The sequence below is a fragment of the Mesocricetus auratus genome, unplaced genomic scaffold (assembly GCF_017639785.1).
Source record: "Mesocricetus auratus isolate SY011 unplaced genomic scaffold, BCM_Maur_2.0 Super-Scaffold_100033, whole genome shotgun sequence".
Lineage (NCBI taxonomy): Eukaryota > Metazoa > Chordata > Mammalia > Rodentia > Cricetidae > Mesocricetus > Mesocricetus auratus.
In genome coordinates this window covers 13,086,554-13,098,815 of record NW_024429213.1, presented here as the reverse complement: position 1 = coordinate 13,098,815, position 12,262 = coordinate 13,086,554, and the positions used below count along the sequence as shown (strand labels likewise).

Sequence of the window (12,262 nt, the reverse complement as noted above, 5' to 3'; positions counted from 1 at the left end):
CTCCAGCCCTAAAATTTTTTTTTATTTTTTAAAATTTATTTGTATTTTACATACATTGGTGCTTTATCTGCATGCAAGTCTGTGTGAGGATGTTGGATCCCTTGGAACAGTAGTTAAAGACAGTTATGAGCTGCCATGTGGATGCTGGGAATTGAACCTGGGTCCTCTGGAAGAGCAGCCAGTGCTCTTAACCTCTGAGCCATCTCTCTAGCTCCTAAAATTATTTTAAATTGAAACAAAAAATAATATAAAGTATCTGGCTAGGCTTGGTGGTGCACACCTCTGACCCAGTACTTGGGAGGCTGAAGCAGGAAGATAGCCATTAGTTTTAGAGTCTAGCCTGGGCTACACAAAGAGACTGTCTCAAAACAGTGTTTGAGTTTGAGGCCACAGTAGATAGGCATCAGTGAAGGAAACAGTAAGAAATGCCCAGGGACAGGTGTGTAGTTCAGTGGTACAACTTTTGCTTAGCACACAGATCTAGGCTCCATCCTTAGAAACAAAAGGAAACAAAAGCCCAGATCTGAGGTCAAACCAATAAGACCGTAATGGCAGAATAGTTGACAGAGGCCTGGGCTTAAGTTTGGATCACATGGACATCTACTGTTAGTATTGAGATTCGTGCTAACATTAGGAGAACTGATGGTAAAATAATAGAGTTCCAGATATAAGGTTAAGATCGAGGATCATCAGAGCAAAGATAACAGAAGTTATCAAGTTCAAAGTCAGATCAGTAGATAACTGTTGGTGGAAGCACAGGTTTTGGATTTGACTAGTGGTACACGTTGGTGGAGGAACAAATAAGAAATGCTCAGCTTCAGGCTCAACCCTGAGTTGCTCTTGATAGTGTAGCAGTTAGCAAGAACTCAGGGTCAAAACCAGACAAAGGGCGTAGACCAGGACTAGCTTTGAGAGGCAAGTAAATCAACACTCATGAACAGAACTCTGATGTCAAACCAAAGGCACAGTGATGACAAACAAATTAAGAGAGGTCCAAGTGTGACCAATAACATTAGTTTTTATTCTTTCTTGTCTGCTCAGTGTTTAGTTTCCTTTAGGTTCTAAGTCAAAAGTGTCACCAAGATGAATTTAAAGCAGACTATCCACTCTGCCACCTCAAAATTTTACAAGGAGGAAACCCCCCAAATCATGCAAACAATATTCATCATCAATCATCCTAGAACCAGACTCATTAAAGAAAACATTAAGCGTGTGAAGAAAAGAAGGAAGCTAGAGAAAAGTGGTATTTCCCTAAATTATCTTGCTACCTAAAGACCTTAGTAGAAACCGTGTATCTATCCGTTACAGAAAAGAGTCAAGCTCAGCTCTGATCTGCTATCCTCGGGAGCATTTACTTGGTGTCTGGTACCCTTCACTGTATCTTTCAGTTGTACTTGTCACTGTCCTCATAGGAAATCACTGACCCTGAAGCTGGATTGGGAATGTTGGTACACATCCATGATTTTGACAACATGACCAGTCCAGCTCACAGATCCTTATCTAATAACTATTTGCTTAAGATCTGTCTGACGGAGCCAGAAAGGCTTTTGGCTACAAGTGATCACATTGTTACAAGGTTAAACAAACAGGGAATTAGCTTCTTCCATCAAAGAGCTGCTGTTAGTTCCACACCTCAGCAACACTGAGCTCCCAGGTTGGTGACTGAGGTCCCAAGATGTTAGCTGAAGTTCCAACTGATGCAAATGTAGCAGCATATGGATCTGTGGAATTAGCTGTAAGGGCCCCTGGTGATTCTGCAAAGTGAAATGCCTTCATGATTCTAAATACTGACAATGATTTTGGAACTTATTTCCTTGCTGACACCCAATAATGAACATTGGTCTCTGAGCTGGTCCAGGGCTTAGATTAGAGTCCTGGATGGATATGGGAGGCTATGGGGGTAGGTAAACTTACAGATTTTCTATTTCTTCCTCCCCACAGCAGCATCTGTAGTTCAGCTCAAGTTCATGGCTGCCTGCATACCAATCTAGAACTCCAAGAACTCAACACTTCTGCTGCCTGTTTGGGGGCCACAACTCAAAGCATGGATAAGTGTGGGGTCCACCCAGACAGAAGCTGTGAGGTTGGGATGTTTTACAGTCTAATCTGATGAAATCCCTGGGGTTGAACTCAACATTGCTCCCTAATTTCTCTATTGCCGTCTGATTCCACACCCCGGCCTCCGTCATTCAGGAAAAGCCAAGCTCCTCACCCTGGCCCAAGAAGCACTAAGGACGTCTGATGTCCCGCGGCACACTCGCGTCAGCGCCTCTGCACTCACTCTTCTGTCTGTTGAGGATGCTTTCCTACCCCACACTATGACTTCCCTCATGTCATTCAGATCTTTAAAATGTCATCCTGGCAGGGACACTTTTCCTGATGACACTGTCGAAAGAAGCCACCGCCCCCTCCCTGTACCTACAACCTCATCTCCTTTCTGGTTTTCTTCACAACACTCATCTTTAACTCCCGTATTATATACAGACACTTGTCCATTAAATAGGCTTATACCCCAACCAACCTGTCATAACTTCACCTATCACATTGGAAATGCATTAATGTCCCTAATCTACCAAACCCCCTAGCTTAGCCCCACCTACCTTGAATGTGCTCAGAACAGTGACATTATTCTACAGGTAGGCAAGCTTACCTAATGCAAAGTCTAGAACAAAATGCTGACTAGCGCATGTAATTTACTGAACACCATACTGAAAGGAGAAAAAGAAGACCGGGTGTATGTGTGTGGTTCTGCAGTACTAGAGGATCCAAAAGTTGAAAAAACGGTAAGGAAAATTATACTCCAAGGAATGGCTGTACTTCGTCTACCATTGCTTGCCTCCCCTATGATGCAAGGCCACAAGGGCAGGAATTTCTGTTGCTTGAGGCCACAGCAGTGACCCTCTTTCTCAGAACAGTCCCTGATGACACAGTTGGTGCTCTCGTTCCTGTCTACTGTACGTGACACATCACGGCACATACTCGGTGCTTGTTGAAGGGATGAATACATTACTGCACAACTGAGGAAGTAGACCCCGGTCCACGGGAGGCCTCAGTGCTCCCTAGTGCCTCCTTGTGGGGGACCTTGGAGTTGCCCCTCAACACAACCACAGAAATTTTATTTACAACGCAAGACTGGAGTGAGAGAAGGGGCCAGTGGGCAGTGCAGGGCTGGCGGAGCCCTACTTTTGCTCTCGTCTCCAGACGATGACCATGCCACTGGCGTCACTGGAGGCCAGCAGGCTCTCGTCGCAGTTGAAGCTGACGTCAAGCACAGGCGCACTGTGGCCCTGCAGCTTGTTGACAGCAGCCTTGGCCGCCCGCTCCACATCAAAGAAGTGAACGCACATATCCTCACTGCCTGTCACTGTCCAGATGAGAGGGAGAGAGTAGCAGGTGGTTACTGTGGTACCCTAGTAGGAAGCCCCTGACGTTATGTGAGGTGTGAGGGCCTCAGTGTAGCTTGGGCTAGTCTAGATGGGAGTTCGCCTGCCTCCTTTGGTTCTGTGGGTAGTACGGAAGGTTTTAGGCAAGTGTGGAGTCTGTGTCACAGCTATGAGGTTCCCAAGCTGTTTGTGGCTCCATGTTTAAAGTATTCAGGCACGAGACCACAAGGCTCAGGAAGTCATGGCATCTCGGGGGGGGGGGGTTATGATGATGGAGTTAGGCTGGCAGCAGCACTGGTCTCTGTGTCTTCGCAGTCACCCGGGTCCCCTGCTCCTGAGCACTCACCCACACAGGCCCCCTGGCGGAAGGACATGAGGGGGCAGAAGATACTGCGCACGGGATGTGAGTTCTGCTCAATGGGGAAGCTTCTCTTCAGTTGCAGCGTCCCTTCGTTGTCCACCACTCTGAAGAGAAGGCAAAAGAAAGGGTCAGGGCAAAACCTTAGCCTCAGGAGATGACCCGCTTATGTTCTGAATCCTATACCTGAGATATTTACAATGTTGAGGAAATTCAGATTTTTTTTTTCATTTGGAGACTATGTTGTACAAGCTGAGTCTGAACTCAGGCATTCAAGAGATCCTCCTGCTTCAGCCCCTGGAGTGCTGGCACCATAGGTGTATATTATCACCCTGACCATTTTTTTCAATGTATTTCTTTTCATTTTATGTGTAAGGGTACTCTGCCTGCATGTATGTCTGTGCACCACAAGTGTGCATACAGTATCAGAGGAAGCCAGAAGAGGGTGTTGGATGCCCTGGAACTAGAATTACAGACAGTTGTGAGCTGCCATGTGGCTGATGGGGATTGAACCTCAGTCATTTATAATAGCAACAGTCCTCTTAAGTGCTGCTAAGTCATCTCCCAGGCCCTTAGGTTTTTTTTTTGTTTGTTTGTTTTAGATATGTTCTTATTGTGTGGTTCTAGCTGGCCTGGAACTTGCTATGTAGATCAGGCTAGCCTTGAATTCATAGAGCTCAACTTCCCTCTACCCCCTAAGTGCCATGATTTAGGGCATGAACTCCCCTCCCTCCCCAGAGACATTGTTTCTCTGTGTAACAGCCCTGGCTGTCTTGGAACTCTCTTTGTAGACCAGGCTGGTCTCGAACTCAGAGATCCCCTGTCTCTGCCTCCTAAGTGTTGGGATTAAAGGTATGAGCTACCATGCTCGGCAGGGCATGAGTTTATGGCCAGCTTTAAAAAGCCTAATTTTTTGAAGTAAGTGTGGTCATTAGGTCTTGTACCCTGGCTAGAGAATTGTAACATGACAGAGATGGGTGGGAAGAATGAATTCTGCCCCCCAAATCAAAAGAACAAAACAATATAGCTGTGGTTGAATCTCAGTGGAGGAGTGTTTTTAGCTTGTACAAGGTTCTGGGTTCAATTCCCAGCACCAAATAAAGAAAAAGAAATGGAGCTGGAGAGATGACTCAAGCGGATAACGACATTTGCTGCCAGGTCTGACAACTTGAGTTCGATCAGTGGAACCTATAAGGAAGGACAGAATAGACTTCCACAAGTTTTCCTCTTACCTCTGTATGTGAGCACTCAAACTGGCATGCACATGCATGTACACACACACACACACACACACACACACACACACACACACACACGCACGCACGCACGCACGCACGCACGCACGCACATACACAGAGAAATAAATAAATGTGAAAAAATTCAAAGCAAAGAAAGGGAAACAATGACTGCTATTTTTCTTTAATTATATTATTGGGAGTGGAATGCACAGCCTCATACATGCTAGGCAAGTGCTCTACCACTGAGCTACCTTCTCAGCCCTTTATGTATTTATGTATTAGTTTGCTTAACTATACAATGGAGACGAAAAAACAGTATCCAATTCCCAGGCTGTTGTGAGGATTAAATAAGGTAGTATGTATGAAATGCTTGGAACAGGGCCTGGCCATAGCAATGTTCTTGGAGGGGCTCATTACTGCTAGTCCTATTTATGTTGCTATTAAGGTCATCATAGTGTACATTGTGTACATTGTAGGCCATGTATCACTATGCTATGTAGTATGTGTGTGTGTGTGTGTGTTTCTGGAGATGGAACCCATGGCTTTGTACTTGCTAGAAAGCACTCTGCCACTAAGCTACATCCCCAACCCTACCATCATATTATGAGGTCAGACCTCCGTCCTTGGTGAAATTAATGAATGTGATGTGAACAGGTCTTGTTCCACTCTGATGGAAGGGATGGCCCTCCACACGCGGATGGCCCCCACTGGGGAGGAACCCACCTGTAGAGCAGCAGTTTGTTGAGGCAGGCATTGATGAGCAGCGAGGGGTCCCGAGCTTCACGGCTGACCCAGGACCGGGCGGAGATGCTGGTTACAGGGCTGCCCTCATGCACTACTAGTCGCTTGGCTTTGGTCAGTTTCCCTGAATCGGTGGAGGCAAAGGTCAGTACAAGGACTGAGTCCTGGGACAATAAAAAAAGAGCTTACCTAAACATAGGTCTGTGGTCTGCCTACCTGTGGCCATGTCAAAGAGAAAGGAGAAGATGCTGCCGCGGTCATCACCTGCCCAGAGAAGCCGGCCAGGGGCATCAAAGGACAGGGCAAGGACACGGCCTGTGAGCTTGCTGGAGCCACCCTTCACTTTCTTGCCTGTGGAGATGTTCATGACATGCACATTGTGCTTGGCATTCCCCACCTGTGGGTGGAATACATACACCATCATTCCGACCCATAGAGCCCTCCCCTGATTTAACACAGCAGGACTGTGTAGGTACACTGGAAAGTGACCCTGGCATAATTCCTACTCCCTAGCTATCCCCTTAAGGCTCACAATAGGCCAGTTGCTTACGAGACTAAGGCAGTCTCAGAGCCAAAATGCTATCCCTGGGCCAATCTGAGAACCTGGGCTTATAATAATACCCTTACATCTTTGCCTTGCACTCTGGACTGCCCCCTCTTGAAGCCCATGAGCTACTACCACTGAAATGAGACAGAGCCCCAAGCATTAGCTCACTCATGGTCTGTTGTTCCTCTGTATTTCAACTCTCTACCCCCAGGCCATGCCAGAATTTCCATGTCCTTCCTCTGCCCTCTGACCAGTCTGTCCTGGAGTCTGACCACAGTGGGGCTGCCACGGATAGATAGACGAGCTTTCAGCCTCATCATGTGCTCTAGCAGCGGCCTCTGTAGACAGAAAACTAAGACTGTGGTTGATGGGGCCAGAGGAATCCCATGACCCCAGCCCAGCTCAGCTCAGACGTCTACCAGAGACAGCAAGGCCATCCCAGACCATGAACTGTGCTTTTTGTTGATCTGTTTCCCTTTGAGTCTGACCACAGGACTGCTGTGACAGGACTTGGGGGTATTAAACCTTATACTCTGGTGCCCCAAGACAGCCCTCCAGACCCAGCATGCCCGCCCTTGGTGAGCAGGTGTCCTGGAGCCTGACCACAGTGAGGTTGTTGTTGACGGGCTGGAAGGTGCAGCACAGCAGTTCAGCGCCATCAGGGTCAGGGATCTCACGGATGCAGCGGCCGTCCTCGGAGGCCCAGATGCGCATGGTGGCATCGAGGGAGGTGGACACGAGGATGTCATTGGAGAGGGACCAGGCGAAGTCGGAGACGCCACGCGTGTGGCCCCGTAGCACATGAAGCACAGTGGGTGGGGCAGGCACCAGCTGGCACAGGGAGATGCTGCCGTCCAGTGAGCAGCAGGCCAGGCGGTGCCGGTCGTCATTGGCGAAGCGCACCCTTGGGACTGCAAATGCCAAGGAGCCATTTGTGGGAGTCAACACATTCACTGAGCACAAGGAATGGTAGCCTCAACAAAGGGCTTTCCTTGGCTGACAAAGGCAGTTGCAAACCTTAGAAGGCTCACTGCCAACATGCCCTCTAGATCTAGCAGGCACTTTGAGGACTACAAAGGTCTGCAATGCAAAAAACCCTGTACTGCGTTACTGAGAACAGTAATCAAGCTCTCGGGAGTTTGTAAAGCCCTCCACACAGAGTGGCCTACTCTGCCCTCTGCAAGGAAATTATCATCAGCAAAGGCTTTGGACTCTTCTGAGTCACTCATGAACCCAGGCAGCCTGCTAAAAAGGGATCTCTTGACTTTCTGTGGCTCTTCACAATACCTAAACTAACAAAAACTTTGCAGACCACTTTGCAGAGGGCCTTTGCATTTGCTAATGCTTTTATGAGTGGTAATTTCTCCCGCTGAAGTATGGTGCCAGAGACCTTGCACTGGAAAAAAAATCAATGTCTTGGGTAGTTGTTTGAGCAAATGTTTGGTGATGGGTCCCACCACCCGTTTGCTTACCTGCCTCATCCACGTGCTGGTCAAAAACATGGTACATGCCTGCAAAGGCATAGTTTTCACTCAGCGATGTGTCGCCGGCCATGGCCCGACTTGCCTCTGCCACCGATGTGGGTACCACACTGCCGGGAGGCCTGAGCCCCAACAGGAAGTAGGGGGTGATAGGAGGTAGGTGTGGGTGTTCAGACGGCCATATCCCAGGGCCCCTCTCCTCCTGGTGAACCTCCGCCCCCTGCCTGCCTCTGGTATGTACCTGTCCTCATAGACTGCACGGTTCATTTGGGCCTGCAGCTGGTAGGAGCCTCGGCTGACAGAACGGCGGTGTCCTCGGGCCCCCAGGGCTCGAGGATCATCTTCAAAATCCTGCAAACAAGAGAGGGTCAGGAGAGGCAAACACACAACTAATCACTGAACTGAACCCAAGGAACCCAGTGACAGAGAGGAGTGATGAGCAAATTGGCAAAGAATGGGCTGGCAAAACCAGCAGAGACAGCTGATCTGAACAGGGGAGAGCCCTTGGACCCCAGACCAACAGTGGGGAGGCCAGCATGGGACTGATCTGGACCCCCCAAATGTGAGTGTCAGCGAGAAGGCCTGGGCAACCTATGGGGCCCTGAGCTGTGGATCAGTGTCTATCCCTGGTATACAAACTGTCTTCATGTGCCTATAGCACAAAGAGAGATGCTCTCTCAGCCTGGACTCTTAGGGGAGTGCCTTGACCCTACCAAGAGTAAAATGACAGACTCTAGATATCTCCTATGTGGAAGGATTTGGCAATAGGGTGGGAGGGAGGGGGGAAGGGGAGTGCGGGAAGAGGGGAGGGAGAGGGAACTGGGATTGACATGTAAAACAAGCTATTTAAAATTAAAATAAAAAATGAAAAAAAAGAGAGGGTCAGGGATGGTGCATGCCTCTAATTCCGGCACTTAGTACAATCATGTCTTCCTTACAAAGAATAACCACTCCCCCCAGAAACCACTCAGATCAGTCTCTCCCTTCAGCCAGGTTTCATTGTCACCTCCTCAGTCTTCCCTATGAAACACAGCTTCCTCCTTTAGCTCAAAGTAGTGACTTTTCTTTTGTTATGTTTAAATGGACTTTTTTTATTAATTTATTTTTTTTACATTCCAAACCCAGTTCCCACTCCCTCCTCTCCTCCCACTCCCCCCAACCCTGTTCTCCTGTTTGCTCCACAGAGAGGGTAAGGCCTCCCCTAGGAAGTCTACTAAGTCTGTCCCATCATCTTCTTGAGGCAGGAACAAGGCACCTCTCCCTTCCACACCCCTGTGTCTAGGCTGGACAAGGTGTCTCTCCATGTAGAATGGGCTCCACTAAGTCAGTTTGTGCATTAGTGTTAGGTATTGGACCCACTGTCAGTGGCCTCATAATGTCCCAGTCACACCATTGTCACCTATATTAAGGGAGACTAGTTCAGATTTATGCAGGGTCCCACTTTGTCAGACCAGAGTCAGTGATCTCTCACTAGCTCAGGTCAGCTGATTCTGTGGGTTTCCCCATCATGATCTTGACTCCTAGTAGTGACTTTTCATTCTTGTTTGCTATGTTGGGACTAGAACCATCAGCCTCAAGAATACTAAGAAAGTACTCTATTACTGAACTACATCCCTGCACCAAACTCTCATTCCTTTTTGTTTTCTAAGTCCATTTTATGTTACTATTGTAGCATTTCCCACTACATCACGCTAATTATCAACTCATTAATCCGACTTGCTCTGTTTATCTAACCCACTGCCTGTATATCACGCTTACTGACTTAGTTGCTATCTTACTATTTAGTCTTCTCCTGACACTGGCACAGTACTTTTGTACACTACCCGTGTTTGACAAAAGGCTGTGGTGACTGTGGAGGTAGGGGACACACGTGGCAGGTGCTGCAGCCAGGAGCTCACCTCCATTCGGTCAAGTGTCGTACGACTGCTGCGGATAATGCTGTTGCTATAGGCACGAGCACTGCCTGGCTCAGAGAGTGGCCCGTAGCGCTGACCCAGTAGCTGACCCCGTAGCCTCAGGTACTGCCGACGCAGTGCTGGGGGGTGCCCAGCCTTGGCATTCTCCCGCAGCAGCTGGCTGCGCCGGCGAATATACTGGGTCCGAAACTGCGGAAGCGTTGGCGTGCGGTAGGCGTTGTACCTGTGGGGTTTAGGAGGCAGGGCAGGCAGCAGGCACAGGACAGAGGGAATAAGTCAGCTCGAGGCATAGGGTAGTGCAATGAGGTATTTGGCAGTGATTGGGATGCTAAGTATGATTACCAGTGGTAAAGGGGGGAGTCCTCCTGGTACTGTGGTGGGGGTAATTCTGCATTAATAACGGGTAGGAGGAAAAGGTCAGTCTGGATACTATATAGTCAATTTGCAGCTCTGCTGGGGTGAGTCTGGGTCAACTATATTATCAGTCTAGCATGAAGACAAACAAATATCAGATTGGCAATGGAGGTTAGGGTCAGAGGATGATAGAGGTTAGTATGAGGTAGCAATTGGGTAATAATAGGGTAGTGGTATCAAGAAAAGTTGGGGAAGAGGATAGGCAATAAGGAAGTCACCAGCCTGACTTCCACTACCCACCCAAAGACAGTCTCTTTGCGCATGTCTATATCTAACCGCATTTTCCCAGCATGCTCTTTAGAACCTTCTCTGGCCGGGCCACTTCACCGCGGGAATATCCCACACCAAGCTAGCTGCGCATGCTCACGCAGCCGTACCAGCCAAGTTCTCCGCCCAGCCTCACTTATCGCCATTGCTCATGCACCACAGTAAGTTCCGCTCCCATGGGCTCCAACCCCACGCCTCACCTCGCGTCCACTGCTAAGACTTGCTGCCACACCGCGGCCATTCCCTGGCTTCCTTCTATGGCGCGTCTGCCTGCGGGAGTCTGCAGGGCAAGGGCTTGGAACGCCGGCGTCCCAGGCAGAGGAAATCTAGTTCCGCCCTTTCCACCAGGTGACAGTTGCCATAGACACGAAGTCCCTCCACACAGGTGATGTCGCGAAATCCCACTGGGTCGCTAGCATGGTCATCACCCCAGCCCTGCCTTTCCTGGGCAGCACTCCGGTGACTCACAGCAGCAATTCAGACATGACCCCGCCCTCCCCAGTTGCCTTAGCAACGCCCCTCCCCCACCTAGCAAGTCTTGTTTGACATTCCCCACCCATCAAGCCTTCTGCCTCTTCCTTCCCTTTTCTGATCCTAGAGCATTGCCCAGGGCTCAGGACCACCTCCGGGGCTGCCCCTGGCTCTTGAGGCTCCCGGGGCGGCCCTGAGCCGGGTGTCACCGGTTCCTTCTCTGCTCCCTGTCTCAAGCTCCAGGCAAGATGGCTGCCTGCAACCAGAAAGAGCTGCGGAGCACAGAGCAAATCGATAGGAACCTTTCCCAGGGCGTGGGAGCCTCGCAGGCGCATTGAAGGATTGTAGTTTCCCGTACAAGGACAGAGGCTCCACCCCTTGAGTTCTATTCATTTCCCCCCTGACACCTTTTGTATCACACGGATAAAGTACTGGGGTCAGAGGATCTGGGTGAGTATGTCAACCACTTGCTAAAAATCAGAAATAATGACTTTCTTGTGAAAGTGGTTTAGGCTGCTTCTCAGCAGCACAAATTTAGCCAGGCAAAACTTGATTAAAGTCTATGCAGAGACTGACTCCTAGAATATTCTCTAGTTCTTAGAGCAGTGATGACTCTGGACACCTATGTGATGAGAAGAATCCATGTGTGTGTTTACCGGGGGTAACTGGACTTGGATGGTTGCCCCTTGGAAACTTGAGTGTTTTAAATAAAAAGATGTAATTAGGAAAAACAAGCTTTGGGGGTTTGACCCAAGGAAACGATCCCAATTGTTATTCACTTTAAACTGGAATCTGTATCTCAAACATTCACCTCCAGGTCATAAAGATATACAGATTTTACAAGGCTGAAATTCAATATGTAAGTCTAGCATAATAGCAATCCTATAAAGGGGGGAAGTGGGGGAAGAGAATGGCAGGAGGACGAGTTTGAATCCAGCCTGGCCTACATAGTCAATTCCAGGATAGCCTGGGCTACACAGTGAGAGCCTATCTCAAAAAGCAAGCAAGCAGGGTGGAGATGGCTCACTGGGTAGTGTTTGTTGCACAAGCTTTTGTTGTTAAATAGCTAGATCCCATGGAAGAAGAGAACCTAGTCCCTACGGTTGTCTTCTGACCTCCACAGATGTGCTGTGGCGTGCACCCCCTATCAATGCAAGCAAGCAAAGAAACTCAAGGAGCAATACAGTTTCCTACTGTACCTTAACAGCAGCTGACCCAATTTTCAAAACTTTCACAATAGATACAGTCGACTTAGTTCAGCATTCAATTGCTCTGATCAAACACTGACCAGAAGCAACTTGAGGGAGGAAAGGGTTTATTTTACCTTACAAATTCCAGGTCACAATTCATCACTAAGGGAAGTCAGGGTGGAAAATGAAGCCAGGAACTAAGCAGAGATCATGGAGGAACATTGCTTACTGGCTTGCTCCCCAAGGCCTGCTGTAG

General features: G+C 48.7%; 1 protein-coding gene across 4 annotated transcripts; it reads right to left on the bottom strand.

The window, feature by feature from the left end:
* Positions 1–1,000: 1,000 nt before the first annotated feature.
* Positions 1,001–11,100, bottom strand: Wdr13 (WD repeat domain 13). 4 transcript variants are annotated; one of them, XM_040733645.1, is made up of 10 exons: positions 10,546–11,100; positions 10,007–10,150; positions 9,647–9,887; positions 7,990–8,099; positions 7,740–7,870; positions 6,841–7,178; positions 5,937–6,117; positions 5,703–5,844; positions 3,730–3,848; positions 1,001–3,364 (listed from the first exon to the last, which is right to left on the bottom strand). In XM_040733645.1, the coding sequence occupies exons 3-10, from the start codon at positions 9,650–9,652 to the stop codon at positions 3,180–3,182; spliced, it is 1,212 nt and encodes a 403-aa protein (XP_040589579.1). In that variant the 5' UTR covers positions 9,653–9,887; positions 10,007–10,150; positions 10,546–11,100; the 3' UTR covers positions 1,001–3,179. The 4 variants fall into 4 exon arrangements, with proteins under 4 accessions (XP_040589579.1, XP_040589580.1, XP_040589578.1 ...); XM_040733646.1 differs by having other exon boundaries at positions 10,007–10,052; XM_040733644.1 differs by lacking the exon at positions 10,007–10,150.
* Positions 11,101–12,262: the final 1,162 nt, after the last annotated feature.